This window comes from Hydra vulgaris, chromosome 09 (assembly GCF_038396675.1).
Source record: "Hydra vulgaris chromosome 09, alternate assembly HydraT2T_AEP".
Taxonomy (NCBI): domain Eukaryota; kingdom Metazoa; phylum Cnidaria; class Hydrozoa; order Anthoathecata; family Hydridae; genus Hydra; species Hydra vulgaris.
The window spans coordinates 61,566,501-61,585,000 of NC_088928.1; the positions used below are offsets into that span (position 1 = coordinate 61,566,501).

An 18,500-nucleotide genomic window follows, 5' to 3' on the forward strand; every position below is an offset into this window, starting at 1 on the left:
AATATTGTCAAACTAACGATAAGTTTTTTTAATAATTAAAATGCCTTAAAAATGCCTTTAAAATGCTGTGTATCTCTTTGCAAGTTGAACTATCTCAACTAAAACAAAAATATCAATTTATACAACTACAATATCAATTACAACTACAACAAAAATATCAATACTCAACTACGACAAAAATATTAATTTATAAATTCCCGAAGAATCTAGAGGAGAGAAAAAGATGTAGTGAAGCTATCCCAAGAACTGGTTTTATTGTTACAGACTATACAGCATTATGTCAACTGCATTGGCCAAATGAAGCACCTTTTGAAAGCAAATATGGGAAGCAACGACCTTTAAACCCACCATCTGTTTTTAAAATATTCCGCCTAGTTGTTTAGCCACACCAGCAAGTAAAGTTAGAAAAAATGTAACTTCAAGCGGTTTTCGAAGCATTTTACCAGATGAGTTAAATGATTTTCTAAAAGAGGATGAAATTATATTTGACGATATTCAATCTTTGTTAAGTGATAATAACGATGTTTTTGTTTTCCAGCTTAATAAAAAAAGTTTACACATACAATCAAAAATGTACAAACTTGGTGTTTCATTATTTATTTTAGTAATTTTCAATGATTATTCATTTGTAGCTAACCATAATGGCACAATTTGTAATATTTCATATTTAGCTGTAAACAAATTAAAGTTAATAAAAACAAAATCAGCTTTATTTGAAGCAGTTAGATTTTTAAAAAATAAAGAAAGTTCGCTTCAATCAAATATTCTATTCGAACACCTTAATGCTATGAGAAAAGTTAATGTTGGTGAAGTTTTATATACTTCAGATATTATATGTAGAGCATATGAGTATTTTGCTATGCAACGAAGTTTATATGATTGTATGTGTATTGACTACAAGTTGCCAAGTATAAGGACTTTAACCCTGTTGAGATATATTGATAAAACTTTTTTTTTGCTTGAATCAACTTTTATTGGTGTTTTTTATTGTTGGTGATTTTTATTGTTACCATTTTTAGCAAAAAAAATTAAAAATACAGTTATCTTTCTAATATATAGATATATACTTTGTTATGGTTCTGCTTGTTATTGATACTATTTAATATTACATAAATATTCTTAATGAAATTTGAAATACGAAAAACATGATTATCTTTTAACAATTTTTTGGTTTTCTTTTTATATTTCCGTTTTTACTAGAGATTATTGTTAGAAAACATAGGCTGCCATTACACCCTACCTAATATAAAAATATATCAATATAAGTCAAAGTGAAAGTTTAATCGGCCTTCAGTTTTTACGGCATTTTGCGCGATGTCAAGGCCTGTTATTATAGAAGTCTACATCATTGAAAAAGTAGGTTTTTACATTTTTGTTTTCGTTTTTTTGTTTAACTACTTTTCCTTATTGATCACTTTTTTTCAGGATTCTCCTCATGGGTTCAAGATCATAAAACGCATAATATGTGTTCAATTACGCATAAACGTTAGTCATTGTAAGTAATAAATCCTCTACTATGAAGCTTGCACTCAATGAAGACATTCGCTACTACTCATACAAGCATCCAGAGGATGCAACATTCATTTCACGTGACAAAACCCGAATTCCAATGCCAGGGTTCTTCAACACCTGTTCCTGCAGACTTGCGAGGAATTCTGCTGTACGAGCGCAATCAGATCGTCTGCTAGGGATCTTTTTTCTTACTACATCCTCGTAGTCACCATTGCAAGTCTCTAGTTCATACCTGATTGTTTTTACTGTGTTCAGGGAGCATTGGGCAGCAGTCATAATATCCTTATTTTGATGGCCGGCACGAATCATCATGATGCAAGTTATTCTCTTCCATGATTCAGGTGGGTTCCAGTCATCCATCCTTTCTGACATCTTGTATATGAATGAAGAAGGGTTCAAACTTTTAAATGACCTGTAGTGTGTATTAATACCTCTAATCTACAAAAAAATATAATCAACTATAAATATGTCAAATTTATCCCGAACACCCTGTATATATATATATATATATATATATATATATATATATATATATATATATATATATATATATATATATATATATATATATTTATATATACTTATATATATATATATATATATATATATATATATATATATATATATATATATATATATATATATATATATATATATATATATATATATATATATATATTTATATATATTTATATTTATATATAATTGTATTGATATATTTTTTTTTTAGAAAATGTTTGAAGAAAGTTAGAAGATACTAAAAACCTTGGTATTATACAAGCCGAAGCGATTTAATTAATTCAATTGACAAAAAACGGCGTGTAAATCGCAAAAGAAAAAATAATATTTTTAATATTCGTTTTGGATGTATTGATTAGTAGCATTTATTTTTAAATAAATTTATTTTGCAACACGTTTTTTAATTTTATAAAATTTCGTCATAATAGTTTAAGGTAAATCCCACATAGGTTATAGGTGGAAAACATCACATGTAAAAGATCAAAAATGCTACACGTTTTGAATACCAAATGGGATAAAGTAGCAAATAACAGATTAAGTTAAGCCTCTCTGAAAGCTTCGATGATTAATTTTAAATTACTATTTAAGTAATTTTTAAATTAAAAGAATTTTAAAACTTATCATAGAAGCATTCGGACTTTCATTTGTCTAGTATTGACTACTTTTATATCATTTGGATTAAAATATGTGGCATTTAAGATCTATAACATGTAGTATTTTCCACCTATATCCCATGTAGGATTTACCACATAAAACCCATGTGGGATTTACCATATGAAACCCACATGGGACAAAATAATAATCCCCATATGGGTTACATATGGTAAAAACCCACGCGTATCCCATATGGGATTTACCATATGGAATCCATGTGGGATTTACCATATGAAACCCACATGGGACAAAATAATAATTCCCACATGGGTTACATGTGGAAAAAATCCACGCGTATCCCATGTGCGCTTTTTCACTGGGAGCATCTGATGAAAAATTTGATCCAGATATTAATTATTTCAATGACATTATTACGGATTGTTCTTATTACTATCCTAACAAATTAGAAGAATTTTTTTATAATTATACAAAAAGCAATAAGTTTGATCAACTAAGAATTCTTCATATAAATATTAGAAGCCTAAACCGCAATTTTGAAAATCTTCTCAATTTGTTACAAGAAACCAACAATTTTTTTAATATAATTTGTTTAACCGAAAGCTGGATAACTGAAAAAGATTTAAAAACTACTTCAAATTTTAATCTTCCTTACTTTGATTTAATTTCTCAAGAGAGACTTATCAATAAACGCGGTGGAGGAGTTCTTATTTATGTAAAGAAAAATATTGCGCATTATATTAGGAATGATTTGAGTGTTTCTGATGGCGACAAAGAAATTTTAACTATTGAAATTCTAAACAATCAATCACAAAATATTTTACTGAGCTGTTGCTATAGGCCCCCAAATGGTGTGGCCGAGAACATGAGCATGTATTTTGAAGAAAACCTTTTCAAAATAGGCATTCTTGAAAAAAAAATGAATTTTATTCTAGGGGATTTCAATATGAATTGCTTCCATTACTTTACGGACATTAAAGTTAAAAATTTTTATGATTCTATTTTTGAAATGGGAGCCATTCCTTTAATAAATCGCCCTACCAGAGTAACTCCTAAATCGGCTACTCTAATTGATAACATTCTAACAACTGATATTTTTAACAGTGACTTAAATAAAGGTATTTTAAAAACAGACATATCTGACCATTTCCCTATCTTTTTTATCATAAACAACTCTAAAATTATGACCAAAACTAACATAAATGTTAAATTACGCAACTTTAACCAAAAAAATGTTGAGCAATTTAAAACACAATTATCATTACTTCATTGGAAGAACATCGACTTTAGTGATAACGCAAACAAAATTTACGATGATTTTTTTAATACATTTTACTCAGTTTATAATGCCAATTTTCCTTTACATGAAAAAACATTAAATCAAAAAAACATTAATTCTCCCTGGATTACCAAAGGTTTAAAAAAATCATCAAAAGTTAAGCAGAAATTATACATAAAATATCTAAAAAAATAAATCATTCACCAATGAGAAAATATACAAAGACTACAAAAATCTTTTTGAAAAAGTTCGAAAAAACTTAAAAAAACATTACTATTCTAAAATTCTCAATAAAGCCAAAAATACTTGTAAACGCTCCTCGGAAATAATAAAAGAAATTATCGGTAAATCAAAACCGTGCTCAGGTTCCCTGCCACACATGATCAAAGTAGATAACAATAATATAATTAATTCTCAAACAATAGCTCACGAATTTAACAAATCCTTTGTTGAAATTGGCCCTAAACTATCTAAATTAATTCCTAACACTGAAACATCATTTATAGATTTTCTAGTACCGATGGATAATTGCATTCAGTCGGATGAGTTATCTAAAGAGTTACTATTTGATGAGTTCGAAAAAGCCTTTAAAACACTAAAAAAAAATAAAGCAGTTGGACCGGACGAAATCAATGGTAACATAATTTTAGATTGCTTTGAACAATTTAAATATATTCTTTTTAAAGTCTTTAAATCATCAATCGAACAAGGAGTCTTTCCTGATCAATTGAAAATTGCTAAAGTTATTCCACTATTTAAAGGGAGTGACAAATCTGACATTAGTAATTACCGGCCTATTTCTATCTTATCTATATTTTTAAAAATACTAGAAAGAATCATGTTCAATAGAGTATTTAATTATTTTAGTTTAAATAATTTATTATACGACAATCAGTTTGGCTTTAAGAAGAATAACTCAACCGAGCATGCAATTATTCAGTTGGTACGTGAGATTTCCAATTCTTTTGAAAAATCTCAATTTACATTAGGAATTTTTATCGATCTTTCAAAAGCATTTGATACTGTGGATCATGATATTTTACTTTATAAACTTAATTATTACGGAATAAATGAAAGAGTTAGTAAATGGTTTCAAAGTTATTTATCCAACAGAAAACAATTTGTTTCTTGTAATGATCTTAATCATACACAGTTTTTAAATGTTTCCTGTGGTGTTCCGCAAGGTTCCATCTTAGGCCCTCTTTTGTTCTTAATATATATCAACGACTTGCATAAACCATCAAATCTTCTAAGTATTATGTTTGCTGATGACATAAACTTATTTCTATCAAACAGTGACATCTACCTACTATTCTCCGTTATGAACAAAGAACTTCAAAACATATCTAAATGGTTTAAAAGTAACAAATTAACATTAAATGTAAACAAAACAAAATGGATTTTTTTCCACCCGCTCTCCAAAAAACGTTCTCTACCCCAAAATTTACCAAAAATTTTTATTGACCATAATGAAATAAAAAGAGATTCTGTAACTAAATACCTGGGGGTTTTCATTGACGAGAACATCACATAGAAACATCATATTAACTATGTCTGCTCGAAAGTTTCAAAAAGTATTGGAATTCTATATAAGGCGCGTACTCATTTAGATAAAAATAATTTAACTAAACTTTATTATTCTTTTATTCATAGTTATATAAGTTATGGAAATATTGCCTGGGGTAGAACTGATCAAAGCAAGTTACAATGTCTCCATCGCTGTCAGAAACACGCGATCCGTGTAATTAATTTTACGGATCGGTTCTCAAATTCCTCAATATTTTTCAATCAAAAGAAAATCCTCAATGTTTATAAACTAAACGTATATAAAAATTTATCTTTTGTTTATATGTGGAAGTATGATTTATCTCCTTTAATTTTTAAAGACCTTTTTATTTTGAAACCTTTAAGCAAGTTTAACATGAGGAATAATAACTATTTAAATAAACCACTCTGTCGAACAAAGTTCAATCAATTCTGTATCACTTATCGTGCAGCTCATCTCTGGAACAAAATTATTTTGCCTAACTTCGGCTTACCCCTAACTTATTCTGTTTTTAAAATTAAATTAAAAGATCTCATTCTCTCTATTGAAAATATCTTAGAATATTTTTAATTTGTCTTATGATATATAATAATTTTGAATTATTATATATATCATAAGACAAATTCAATCTTTGTTTTATACTTGTTGACAATTTGTTTCTATTTATCTAAGTACTATTTTAATATTTTTATGTTAATTTTTTACGTTCTCTTATTGTAAAAAGGCGTTTTTATAATACTTTATGTACTATGTTTTGTAAAAGGCTTCTGACGATAAGATCATTTGATCTTCTTTGTATTTGCCTTGTTTGTATTTGAAAAAATATGTAATTTATATATATTACGTCAAATGTAAACAAAAACTTACGAAAAAAAAAATAAAAAAAAATATGGCATTCCAAAAAATACGCTGTCAACATGGATCAAAAATAAAGAAAAAATTTTCGAATGTATGAAGGCGCAAGGAAACAAGTCAAAACGTATGAGAATTAAAGAAGGAACATTTTAAAATATAATCTTGTTTTTAAATGACTTTTAAATGTAAGGAGGAGAAACGTGACAGCAACAATTCTTAAAACAAAAGCCAGAGAACTTGCTGAAAAAATTAATATAAATGGATTTCAAGCGTCTGATGGTTGGCTTGATCGTCAGAAAAACAGGTATGTTTCTTTCAAGACGATATGTGGAGAGGGTAACTCTTGCACAGCTGAAATGACCACGTCATGGAAGGAAACAACTCCCCCTTCAATTTTAAGTAGGTATAAACTTAATGAAGTTTATAATGCAGATGAATTTGGATTGTTTTTTTAAATCTTGAATCTGAGACGTGTATCGGGAGAAAGCACAGTAAAATTCGTCTTACAGGAATAGTCGCAGCAAGTGCAGCGGGTAATAAAATTCCTATGTTTGTAATAGGAAAATCAAAATTACCTCGCTGCTTCAAAGGAATTAAGCACTTATCTTGCAGATACAGAAATCAAAATAAAAACTGGATGGATAGCGTACTGTTTGAAGAGTGGATACGAGAAACGGATACAAAGCTACAAAAGAAAAGAAAGTAGCGTTCATAATAGATAACTGCCCAGCACACCCGACGGTTGATAATCTAAAATCTATTGAGATCTTTTTTTTTTTTTTTTACTACCGAATACCACACCTAAACTTCAACCAATGGAACAGTGAGTTATACGCTCTTTGAAAGTTTATTACAGATCTTTGGCATTGCAAAGGCTGGTCGTAGCTATCGATAAGATAAGAAATCTTCCTGTTTTTTCGATTTTAGATGCAATGAAAATGGTTGATCTTGCATGGCAAAATGTGAAAACCTCTACGATCGTCAATTGTTTTGCAAAAGCAGGAATTTCCGAAGATTAACAGAAATCTGCCCAATCGGATTAAGACGACGACCCGTTTAAAGAGGTTCAAAATCAAATAGAAAAACTTGATAATTTTTACCCTCTATGTACAACAGCTGTAGATGTTATTTTTGCAGATGAAAACTTAATTAGCAAAGAACCTTTACTTACAGATGAACAGTTGATAGAAGAAGTTAAAAATGCAGCGAATGAACACGATGCTAATGACAAAGTAGATAATGATAATGCAATCGATTCAGTTTGCCCTAAAGTTAGTAATATTCGGGAGGCACAACAAGTGTTGTTTGACTATACGCCCTTCAGTCTTACGGGTGAAGATTTGCAACAAAAGCTCAATGCAGTCTCGATTATATTCGATAGAGACGTTTCTTCAAAACTAAGACAGAGTGACATTAAAAGATTTTTTAGTTTATAATGTATTATTTTTACCTTTGAGATTAAAACTTTTGATAACTCAAATTGTTTTTACTTATCGGCCAAAGTTCATGTAATAGAACGTCCCGATAACTCGAACATTCGCTAACTCGAACTATTTTCTTTGTCCCTTGGAGGTTCGAAATATCGGGAGTTCACTCTCTCTCTCTCTCTCTCTCTCTCTCTCTCTCTCTCTCTCTCTCTCTCTCTCTCTCTCTCTCTCTCTCTCTCTCTCTCTGTGTGTGTGTGTGTGTGTGTGTGTGTGTGTGTGTGTGTGTGTGTGTGTGTGTGTGTGTGTGTGTGTGTGTGTGTGTGTGTGTCTATATATACATATATATATATATATATATATATATATATATATATATATATATATATATATATATATATATATATATATATATATATATATATATATATATATATATATATATATATATATATATATATATATATATATATATATATATGTATATATATATATATATATATATATATATGTATGTATGTATGCATGTATGTATGTATGTATGTATGTATGTATGTATGTATGCATGCATGCATGTATGTATGTATGTATGTATGTATGTATGTATGTATGTATGTATGTATGTATGTATGTATGTATGTATGTATGTATGTATGTATGTATGTATGTATGTATGTATGTATGTACGTTTAAGATAATTAAAAAATCATTGTATATTTCTGAAATAAAATTAGTTATCTTGGTATTTAAATGAACAAAAAAATTATACATCATGACTGACGTATTTGGTTAATTGTTTTTGGTCTATGACTATTCATAAAAGGATCAAAGTATTTAGAAATGTCATCATTGTCACCTTTCGCTTCCCTCTCTATGCGTCGAAGCACAGACGCTTCTGAAGGTGTTGCAACAATGACAGGGATATTGCCTCTTTCAGGACGAAACTCAACGACGTTTTTCCCAGTTCTTTCAGCAAGTTCTTCATGGGTTTCCTTAAAGAAAAATAAAATTGTACAACCTCTAACTAACTTCAAATTGAGACACAACTTCTAACTTGAGACACAACTAAATTAAACAACGCCATTTTTTAAAAAATATTAGCGTCATTCCAAAATAACTTTTAAATGTAATACAAGCCAAAGAAAAAATAGCAATAAAAAATAAAGATGAAAAACAAATATAGAAATCTAATAATTCATTAAAGGTATTACTCATTAATACACAATGTTAAAAATATAATTATACGTTAATATATAATAATATACTATATATTGTTACATAAATTCAAACAAAAATCTGTAAAATTTATCTTAATTTAAATTTATTGTTATTTATGAAACCTGTTGTTTAAAAGTTTTTAAAAGATTTTTTTTTGATAAAAAATTGCTAAGTTTTTTACTGAAAATAAATGAAATTTTTACCAATCCTCTGTGACAAAATAGTATAGTTAATAATAATTTGTAACACAAAGAAACTTAAAATTTATAGAAAACATTACCGCGCAAAAGTTTGTAAACAAATAAAAAAATTCAAAAAAAAGATAACATTTACAATTCTTTCATATTTTTTCATCATAGCACCTTAGTATTTTATTGGACAGCCTCTAGATTTTAATACTGCGTGACAACATCGAGGCTTAGAGTCAACTAAGTTAATAAGAACATATATGGGGATATTTTTCCAAAAATCCAAAAGCTTCTTGAACAAATCATTTTTGTTAGTCGGATTTTTACCTCTCAATTGACGATCGAGGTGCTCACAAATACGTGCTATAGTATTTAAATCTGGGTTTTGAGAAGGCCAGCCTAAAACTCGAATTTCAGAAAGCAAGTCCAAAACTCGAATTTCAGAAGACCAGTCCAAAACTCGAATTTTTTACATTAGTAGTCTGGGCTTTGAGAAGGGGAGTCCAAAACTCGAATTTTTTACTTTAGTAATCTGGCCAGTCTAAAATTCAAATTTGATAAGGCCGGTCCAAAACTCGAACTTTTCAGAAATAACTATTGAATTGAAATAAAATTATCATAGCCACGAGCCATCCGGTCTTGATAATATTAAATATACATGATCCATTGCACCTTCAATGAAATGAAGTGGAGTAATAAAATCAGGACTGAAAGATCTCAAACCATTCCACTGCCATTGCCATGTTTAACTTTTGACATTTAATATTTCATCTTTTGGACGTCTTACGTACTTTAACGGTCTAAAGACTATAATTCGTTAGACTATTTTCAACAGATTTTTAACATTTTTTTAAATGCTGTATCGTTATAATGCAAACTAGTTTATATTTAAAAACGAACAATTTACTTTCACAAAAGTAAGTAATATCATTATTAATATTAAATATTATTATTAAATATAGATAAGTTAAAAATCATTAATATTATTAAATATCCATTAACTTTCGAAAACCTAAAACTCTATTAGAGATTTATTTATTTTATTAAGAACGGGGGTAAGCTAAGATGTCAATAATATTAATACAAGTTTATTATTAATAAACACTACATTCTACTACTACAAACACTACATTCTACATGTACTATATTTGTACTTTATATAGAGAATTATTATGTTTTATGTTTATGTAATTTTTAATGAAGTAAACAAAAACGTAGTTTTTAACATTTAAAGAAAAACACGTCGTTGTTATACGCCATTCAAATAATATCAGGAGGTTAAAAATCAAGTATTGTTATACCGTTTATTGTTTTTTAAAGCATATTTAGCCTCCTGATATTTAAAACTTTTTTTCGTTTATTTGTAAATATATATTCCGCGAAGTTGTTCGGCAAACTCAGAGTTAGCGAAATGATGTATTGAACCTGTATGAAACTTTTTTCTGGGTTTTTAAGAAACGTCTTCTTTATTATAAAAGTATACAGCTGATAAAACCTTCAAAAAGTCCATACAACTTTAAACATTTGTATTTTCTTTACAAGCTGAACTATTTAAAAGAATAAAAAACTGTTTCTTTTTTTCTCTTTGCGTATGATAGTACTTCAAACCTTTTTCAATGCATCTCCTCTTTGTTGAACATTTTTAAAAGATAAGTTCAGTCTTTTAGATGGATTTATAAGTTTTATTTTTATGGCGTTACTCTTTACAACTCTCAGTTTTGCTTTAGCAGAATAAGCTGCTTTTTTATTCGATTCGGGTCTCAATTTTTCTCAATATCTCTTGGACCTTCCTCTGGACATTTTTTTTATCAAGACTTTGAGACACATAGTAAGATTGATATTCTGCATAACGCTTATCTAAGATTGATAAGTAAGTATGATTGATATTCTGCAGAACGCTTTTTTCTTACTTATAATTTGGATTTTATTTCTTAAGAATGTATTATGAAAATATACTTTCCGACGCTTTTTTCTTACTTATAATTTGGATTATATTTCTTAAGAATGTATTATGAACAATACTTTCCCACATGAAAATGCAAAAATATATCTACTGAAAACCAAAACGAAAATTGAATTCTAACATGCGATTTCGACTTCCCTGATTTATTCTTGCGCTATTTTATAAAACGCTAATTATTCCGTTTATGGGGATATTGATACTATAATTAAAAGTTGATATTATGCTTTTTTTTTTTTTTTTTTTTTTTTTTGCAGAGCGAAAACAAAGTTACCCTTTATAGCAGAATTTCTAAAAAAATCTTGCCCTATAACCTTATTTCATATTGATAATTATTTTTTTTTATCATTAAGTTCAGTGAGGCAACCTAAATTTTGCAGACGTGTATGTCACATGAAAGCACTTAAATTATTTTAATATCTAAAAGTTTTTAACTCAAGTCATTATGAAGAAAACATTGAAGTTATTAAAAACATTGAATATTGCTCGTATATTATAAATACTTCTAGTTTTAATGATGAAAATTATTTTCAATTTAAGAATTAACTTTGTTATTTCTTTGTTATCTTATTACCCAGTGATCCGGTGATTCATTATTTTTTATTTTAGAATGCAAATAAAGCGGTTTAAGAAATAACCTTAAAGTACTAAAAGAAGAGTTTTAAAGGCACAACTGCAAGAAAGATCTACAGGTGTCTTTAAAGTTATAAATACACATATAAACACACACACATATATATAAACACACATATGCATATAAATACAATGAATATACCTGTATTGTATTTAAGGAGATATAAAAAAAAAATTAATAAAAATAGTAAGTAGTTAAAGCTTCAATATTTTAATCTCTCAGTTATCTCATCAATCTCTCAGTTATCTCATCAATCTCTCAGTTATCTCATTAATCTCTCAGTTATCTCATCAATCTCTCAGTTATCTCATTTCAAAATTATGCATGTATCATTTAAAAATCATAAACGTTTATTTAATTAGAAATTACTTATCTCCTTACTACAGTGGAGACATCTATGAAAGAGCATTATTAAAAAGGAAAAAAGTAAATGAGGTTTTACTTTCTATTTGTCTATATTGTTTTATAAATGCAGTTAATAATATTAACTTTAGTTTTAACTTAACTGTTTTTATGACTATTTTTTAGGGATTATTTTTAACTTATGAAATGATTCAGTTGAATTAGAAAATACATGTAACTTTAATGTAATGCAAAACTTTCATTCATCTTTTTAAAAGTGGAAAGCAACCAGCAATTCATTGGGATCTTCTAGAGTAACTTCTCACACTATAAACTCTTCTGATATATCTGATCAACTTATTAATTCATTTAGCATAGCAAGTAATGACTTTAATGACAATCTTATTTCTATATCAAAACTTATTGAAACTGTTAGTTTATCCATTCCAATCTGGTAAGAACCTAACTACCCAGACAGAACCAGTAGAGTAAGCTATTTTCATGTTGAAAAATTTATAAATTTTATTCATATACTTAATTTTATTATACTTTTTCATATTTACATTTAATTTGATATTTAGAAACAATTAGTGCCACAAAATTTACATTGACCGAGTAAAATTCAGCAAATGCAACAAATCACAAAGTAGCAAAACCCAAAATATACCAAGACCTTGTCGTTGGTGTAGTTGGTAACTAATTTTAGTTTTTTATTATTATTATGTTGTTGGTGTAGTTGGTAACTTGTCGCTTGTGTAGTTGGTAATTTGTCGCTGATGTAGTTGGTAACTTGGCGTTTAAATTTCTGTATTAAACAAAATAAATCAATATTCTTTTGTATTTTTAGCTTGTGCCTGTCAGATACTAAAAGTGTCGTCAAAAGGACGTGTGAACAGCAGTCAAAATTAAATTAAACTTTGCAGCAAAAGATAAAGAGAATTAAAATATGGAAGTGTATTTATATCTTTTTTGATTATTTGATATATAAAGTTTTAAAAGTTTATATATACACTTTTTTTAACTTTAATGTTTTTGAACACTGTTAGGTATTTCTTAAAGATATTTGGGTGCTGATCACGAATATTACATCAAAATTTAAGTATCACGTACCGTTTAAGAGAAATCTTCAACTTTATCTTTCAAGTTTTTATATTTCAAGTTTTTGCTTAGATTTATATTCAAACATCTCACTCCAGTTAGTGACTCATCAGCAACAGTTTGTGCAGCTAGTGTGTGTGTGCATTATTGTAGTAAAGTACAGTGTCTGTATCAATATAACAGTAAGTAAATTTAATGCTATAGCTATTTTGCTGTCTGGCGATATGTCTCGTCAATGTTGTAACAGCCGCGATACATTCTGCTATATCTGTGGCAAATATACACTTGCATCTCAGAGACGTTCTATTGTGAAGAAACTGCTCTTGTGAAGAAAGCTTATCATCTGTATTTTGGCTGCAAAATTGGTGACCAAGACAAGGAATGGGCGCCTCACATTTGCTGCACAACATGCGGTGTCAATCTAAGAGCCTGGCTCAGAAGCACTCGTAAGAATATGCCGTTTGCTGTTCCGATGATCTGGCGAGAACAAAAAGACCATGTGGCGGACTGTTATTTTTGTTTGACTAATATATCTGATTTCTCTTCCAAAGTCAATTGAATATCCTAATTTGCCTTCAGCAATGAGGCCTGTGACACATGACGACAGGCTCCCAATTCCGAAACCACCAGAGGATTGGACCTTAGATGAACCAGATGAAGAAACTCCAGTGCAGGTTACTGACTGACATTGACCCAGATTTTGAACCTTGCTCATCAGGTGATCCACATCTAATAATACAGTCAGAATTGAACGATTTGGTTAGAGATTTGTGTCTGTCAAAAGCAAAAGCCGAGTTGCTGGGTTCCAGGCTGCAGGGATGGTGTCGGCTGTTACCAGGTACGAAAATTTCTATGTTCAGAAGCCGGCACCATGATATCACCAAACTTTTTGCTCAAATCAACAGTCTCTGTTTCTGTTGTAACATTGAAAGATTGTTTTCGGCCTTGGGTTGTGATCACAATCCAGAAGCATGATGCAGTAAAACAAAAACTATATTTGTGCATACCCCATAGGTACCTGTCACAATCACCTAAAACTTTTCAGGAAGCAAGACTTTTTTAAAAATTTGTTGTGCAGTGATATCAAAGATAAATACTTATGATTATTATATTTAGAGTAATGTTTTTACCTGTTTATATTACATAATTTTTGTTTTGCAACTTCTGAAGTAGATTAAAATATAAAACTTTTCGAAAGAACTAATGGTTTTACTTAATTTAGTCGGAGGAACTAATGGTTTTACTCAACTCTTAAGGTGGCCATGAGGGCCCAAATTTTTTAAAGAGGGTTTTATTTCTTTATTTTTTAACAAAGCAGATTTTTAATAGTAAGTTTTGATATTTTAGGTTTTTTTGGTGCTTTGGCCCCCACTTAAAAGTCACGCTTTTGCCCATGACTCTCAGTATTATACTTTAATACAGTTTACATATATAATTAGTCCACAAAAATACCGAAAGTTAAGGCTACAATTACATGGATAAAAAGTGAAAAAAAGTATTGTGGTGGCCCGTGTGAATTATCAATGACAGATCCAAGCACTTTTAGACAGGTTATTCAGTACTATTACTATCTTATTCATATAAATCCAAATGCAGATATGGTATTAGTGACTTAGCAAACAAGCAATAATATACAATCAATTTGGGCTACAGTAAACCCAAATTTACCTCTTATAACTGACAAATCTATTAAAAGGAAAGTTGAAGATCTTCTTGTACTTGTTAAAGGATATTAATCGCAAGCACAGAAAAGCAAGCGCTAAAAGAAATCTTGATGCATACTCAGACAAACTTTTTGATATTTCTGCGTGTTCCTGTTCATTAGATGTGTTTCCCTGTAGTGACAGAAAAGTTTTATGTAATAAAGAAAATTGCATCAAAGAATATATTGTATGCCTTTGCTTTTAAAGTAATAAAGTAACTCTTGAAGACAGAGATTATCTTCGTGATCAGAGAAAAAAAATTAGTCTAAAAGGTGCATATCAACTTTCTTCTGTTGATAGATTATCTGTCAAAAGGATTCAAAGACTTGATAAAGAACGACAAAAAATATCTTATAAGCTAGTTGATGAAGATGAATGCCACACATAAACTTAATTGGAGAAACAAGTGGTTTAACCATAACAGAGGTAAATATTTTATAAATACATGAAATATTTGTAGTAGATGAAACAAAAAGCATTTTATTTTATTAACTTTTTTTAGGATGAAGGTGAATGGAAACCAATAAATAATCTTATTGGAAAATACAACTAGGTTAAACTTCCAAGATTTGCAATGGAACTAGCCAGAAATGAGTGTTCATCAAACGTAGGTGCAGCCCTTGCAAATGCTTTACTACATAACATAAAATATCTCCTAAAAAATGATGTTGATATAAAATATATTTTAAGTGACAAATACAAATTAGATAGGGCCAATTAGATAGGGTTAAAAGTAAAAATTGTTAGTGAAGATGTGGACTCGGAACAAAAAAAAAATTTGTCTTGGGGTTGATAGCAAGCTCTATCAGTTAAATAAAACGAGTAAAGTAAATTAAATAACAAATAAGTAATAAACTGACCTCAAGGAGAAGTACTAAAGAAATGCATTAAACCTGAACATAAATTTCACATTAACTTATGAAGATGGAAAATTGAGTGGAAATTATTTGACTCATAGGACAATTCCTGTCACTGGTGCTAAAGGCTTAGTTCTTGCTACTGAAACGTTCAGTGTTTTACAAGAACATAACAGTTTGAAAAGTATACAAGCTGTATTTTTTGATAATACTGCTACCAATACTGGACCAATAAGTGGCTTAGTGGTAAAACTAGAAGAGTTTTTAAAAAGAAAACTAAATCTAATTAGATGCACCTTACATCAAAATGAACTTCCGTTACGAGCTTTTTGTGAAAATTGATGGTGACACAACTGGGCCAAGAAGCTTCAGTGGTCTACTTGGCAAAAGATATGCTGAAAATATTCAGGATAGAAATCAAGTTTTGTTTAAATGTATTGAAAACCTAATTGTAGATAGATATATTCCAGAAGAAATACTAATAGACTTTAGTTGCGATCAAAGATTTTTATTTGAATATTGCAAAGGAATAGGCATTGGTAAAGTTTCTGATAAATGGGCTGCCTATAAAATTGGACCGCTTAACCATGCAAGGTGGTTAACTCTAGCTTTTTGCCTTCTTTGTTTGTATACTAGAGACAATTAACCAACCATTTCTTTAAAAAAACTTGTATGCTTTATTGTTCAGGTTTACACTCCAGCGTGGTTCAAAATAAAAAAATCTTCAAAATTTCACAAATCCCCACGCCTTATTTTTTCTACTATTACCGGAATAAATAATCTCCCATTTGATGATGTTTAACATATTGTTGAAAAAAACATTAAAAACAATGTATTGTGCCTAAAACCTGAAAATATTCTTTATGCCATGCTAAAAGATAATGACAGCAATATACAAAACTTTGGTTTTCAAATCCTACTGGCTCTAAGGCAAAGGTATTTTTTTATAGTTAACTAAAATAAAGTTTTGAAAAAAAATGATACAGTAAATGTGGTAATTGGCTTTGATTTATATTTATAGAGTAAACAACAAAAGTTTTGAAGTAAATTTAAAGAAAATTCCGGAAATTAATTTTAATGCTAATCATTGGTATGAGTTAGTTGACATCAGCATTACTAAATTTATGGAGCCTCCAACAACACAACATTTTCTAATTGAGCAAATCCAATATATGATTGACAATAATGTTAAACCTGAAATCCCCATCTCACTCTCAGAGTGTTGAGCAAGCGGTAAAACTTGTGTTGGAAACATCCCAATATGATTATGGATTCGAGAATCGACACAGCTGCATTTTAACTAAACTATTTGGCAGGAAAATGCGCAAACCATATATTTCAAAAGGGCATTATTTCCATTCTTATGATGATATCTTTTAATTAATAATGTTTTCCTAAAAATATATATCCATGCTCAAAATGTTTTAAATTGTAAAATAATGTTTATTTTGATATTCTTATGTGAATATAAGAATAAAAGTTTCACTATTTAAATCTTCAAATAGTTAACAAGTTGTTACAAATTTAGCTTTATTGTTATAAATTATTATAAACTTAAATCATCCAGCAATGCACTTAATTTTAAAAAACAATTAAATATGAACATATTTAAAACATCAATTTTTGCATATAACGCCTTTTAAGGTGTTTTTTCGCATAATCCTACAAATCTTAGAATTTAAATCCGCAAGCGATTCTTCATTTTAAATCTCTCAAATTTTTAAAGTAATCATATTTTAACTGCCTCCAACTACTGCAATATTACACAATATGCAGAATTAAAATCGACCTACCTTAATATATATATATATATATATATATATATATATATATATATATATATATATATATATATATATATACACACATATATATATATAAAAAAGGTGACAACTAAAAAACGAGACTGGATTTAAAGGTGACAACTAAAAAACGAGACTGGATTTAAAGACACATATCTCTTTAAAGAAGTATGATAAAACAAACAAAAAAAATGTTCTAGAAAGTATTTTTATTCTAGTTTTCAAATATATAATCAGTTGTTCTCAATTAAACCATTTCTTCTGACTTAATCAACTAGGCCTGGTATAGACTGAGCTAGGCTTCTTATGAGCTCAATATCAATTTTATTAAGGCAATACTTGATTCTAGAACGTAATTTTTAAAGATTTTCTGCATGCCAATTATTCTTTTAGACAAGGCCTTTTACGACATTCTGGCAAGTTTGCAGGGTTATCCGTTTTCCTTGTTTAGTTACATGATTACTGTTTTTGCATAGTGAGATAATGCTAAATCTGGCCAGAATACATATGCACCATCTGAATGATACTTATTGATGAATGGAATAAGTCTCTTCTTAATACATTTGTTTCAATAGATTTTTTGATTTACAGCCAGTCCACTTGGTACAAAATAAGGTTGAGAAATTCCATTTTCAGAAAAAGCAATCCATAGAAGTAATTTCTTTTCAAACTTTTGTTTTGTTTGGTATTTAACTGTAGATGGAGTAGATTTTACATCATTAGTATAAAATATATCATTTTCATTGACACTGGAGTAATTTAATGTGAAATATGACTCATCGTCAACGATTGGTTTACAATTTTTGAATTTCTGACACAATCGACTGCACTTAGTTCTAGCTGCTGCTTTTTGCTGGTGAGAGCGTTTTGGAATCGTCATTTTTTTTCTTGATTTAATACTTGTTCTTTTTTGTAATATTTTACTAATGTGTTGCTGAGTACAGTTGAACT

At 28.9% G+C, this 18,500-nt stretch overlaps 2 protein-coding genes across 4 annotated transcripts in view; one reads left to right on the forward strand and one right to left on the reverse strand.

Moving 5' to 3' along the window:
• LOC136084906 (uncharacterized) overlaps positions 1–17,259 on the forward strand; it is a 32,578-nt gene extending 15,319 nt beyond the window's left edge. The window contains exons 2-10 of one of the 3 annotated variants that reach the window (XM_065806266.1): positions 11,723–11,805; positions 12,110–12,182; positions 12,276–12,577; positions 12,671–12,781; positions 12,937–14,304; positions 14,535–15,316; positions 15,393–16,341; positions 16,436–16,683; positions 16,769–17,259. In XM_065806266.1, coding sequence (XP_065662338.1) covers positions 11,723–11,733 — 11 coding nt within the window. In that variant the 3' untranslated portion in view covers positions 11,734–11,805; positions 12,110–12,182; positions 12,276–12,577; ... (4 more) ...; positions 16,436–16,683; positions 16,769–17,259. Of the gene's footprint in view, positions 1–11,722; positions 11,806–12,109; positions 12,183–12,275; positions 12,578–12,670; positions 12,782–12,936; positions 14,388–14,534; positions 15,317–15,392; positions 16,342–16,435; positions 16,684–16,768 lie in introns of those variants that run through there. The other 2 variants (XR_010640934.1, XR_010640933.1) reach the window with 2 other exon arrangements.
• The window catches only part of LOC100211326 (small ribosomal subunit protein uS5m), a 50,558-nt gene continuing 40,535 nt past the window's right edge, over positions 8,478–18,500 (reverse strand). The window contains exon 11 of the mRNA XM_065806265.1: positions 8,478–8,739. Within this exon, the coding sequence (XP_065662337.1) occupies positions 8,518–8,739 (222 nt within the window). The 3' untranslated portion in view covers positions 8,478–8,517. The remainder of the gene's footprint in view (positions 8,740–18,500) is intronic.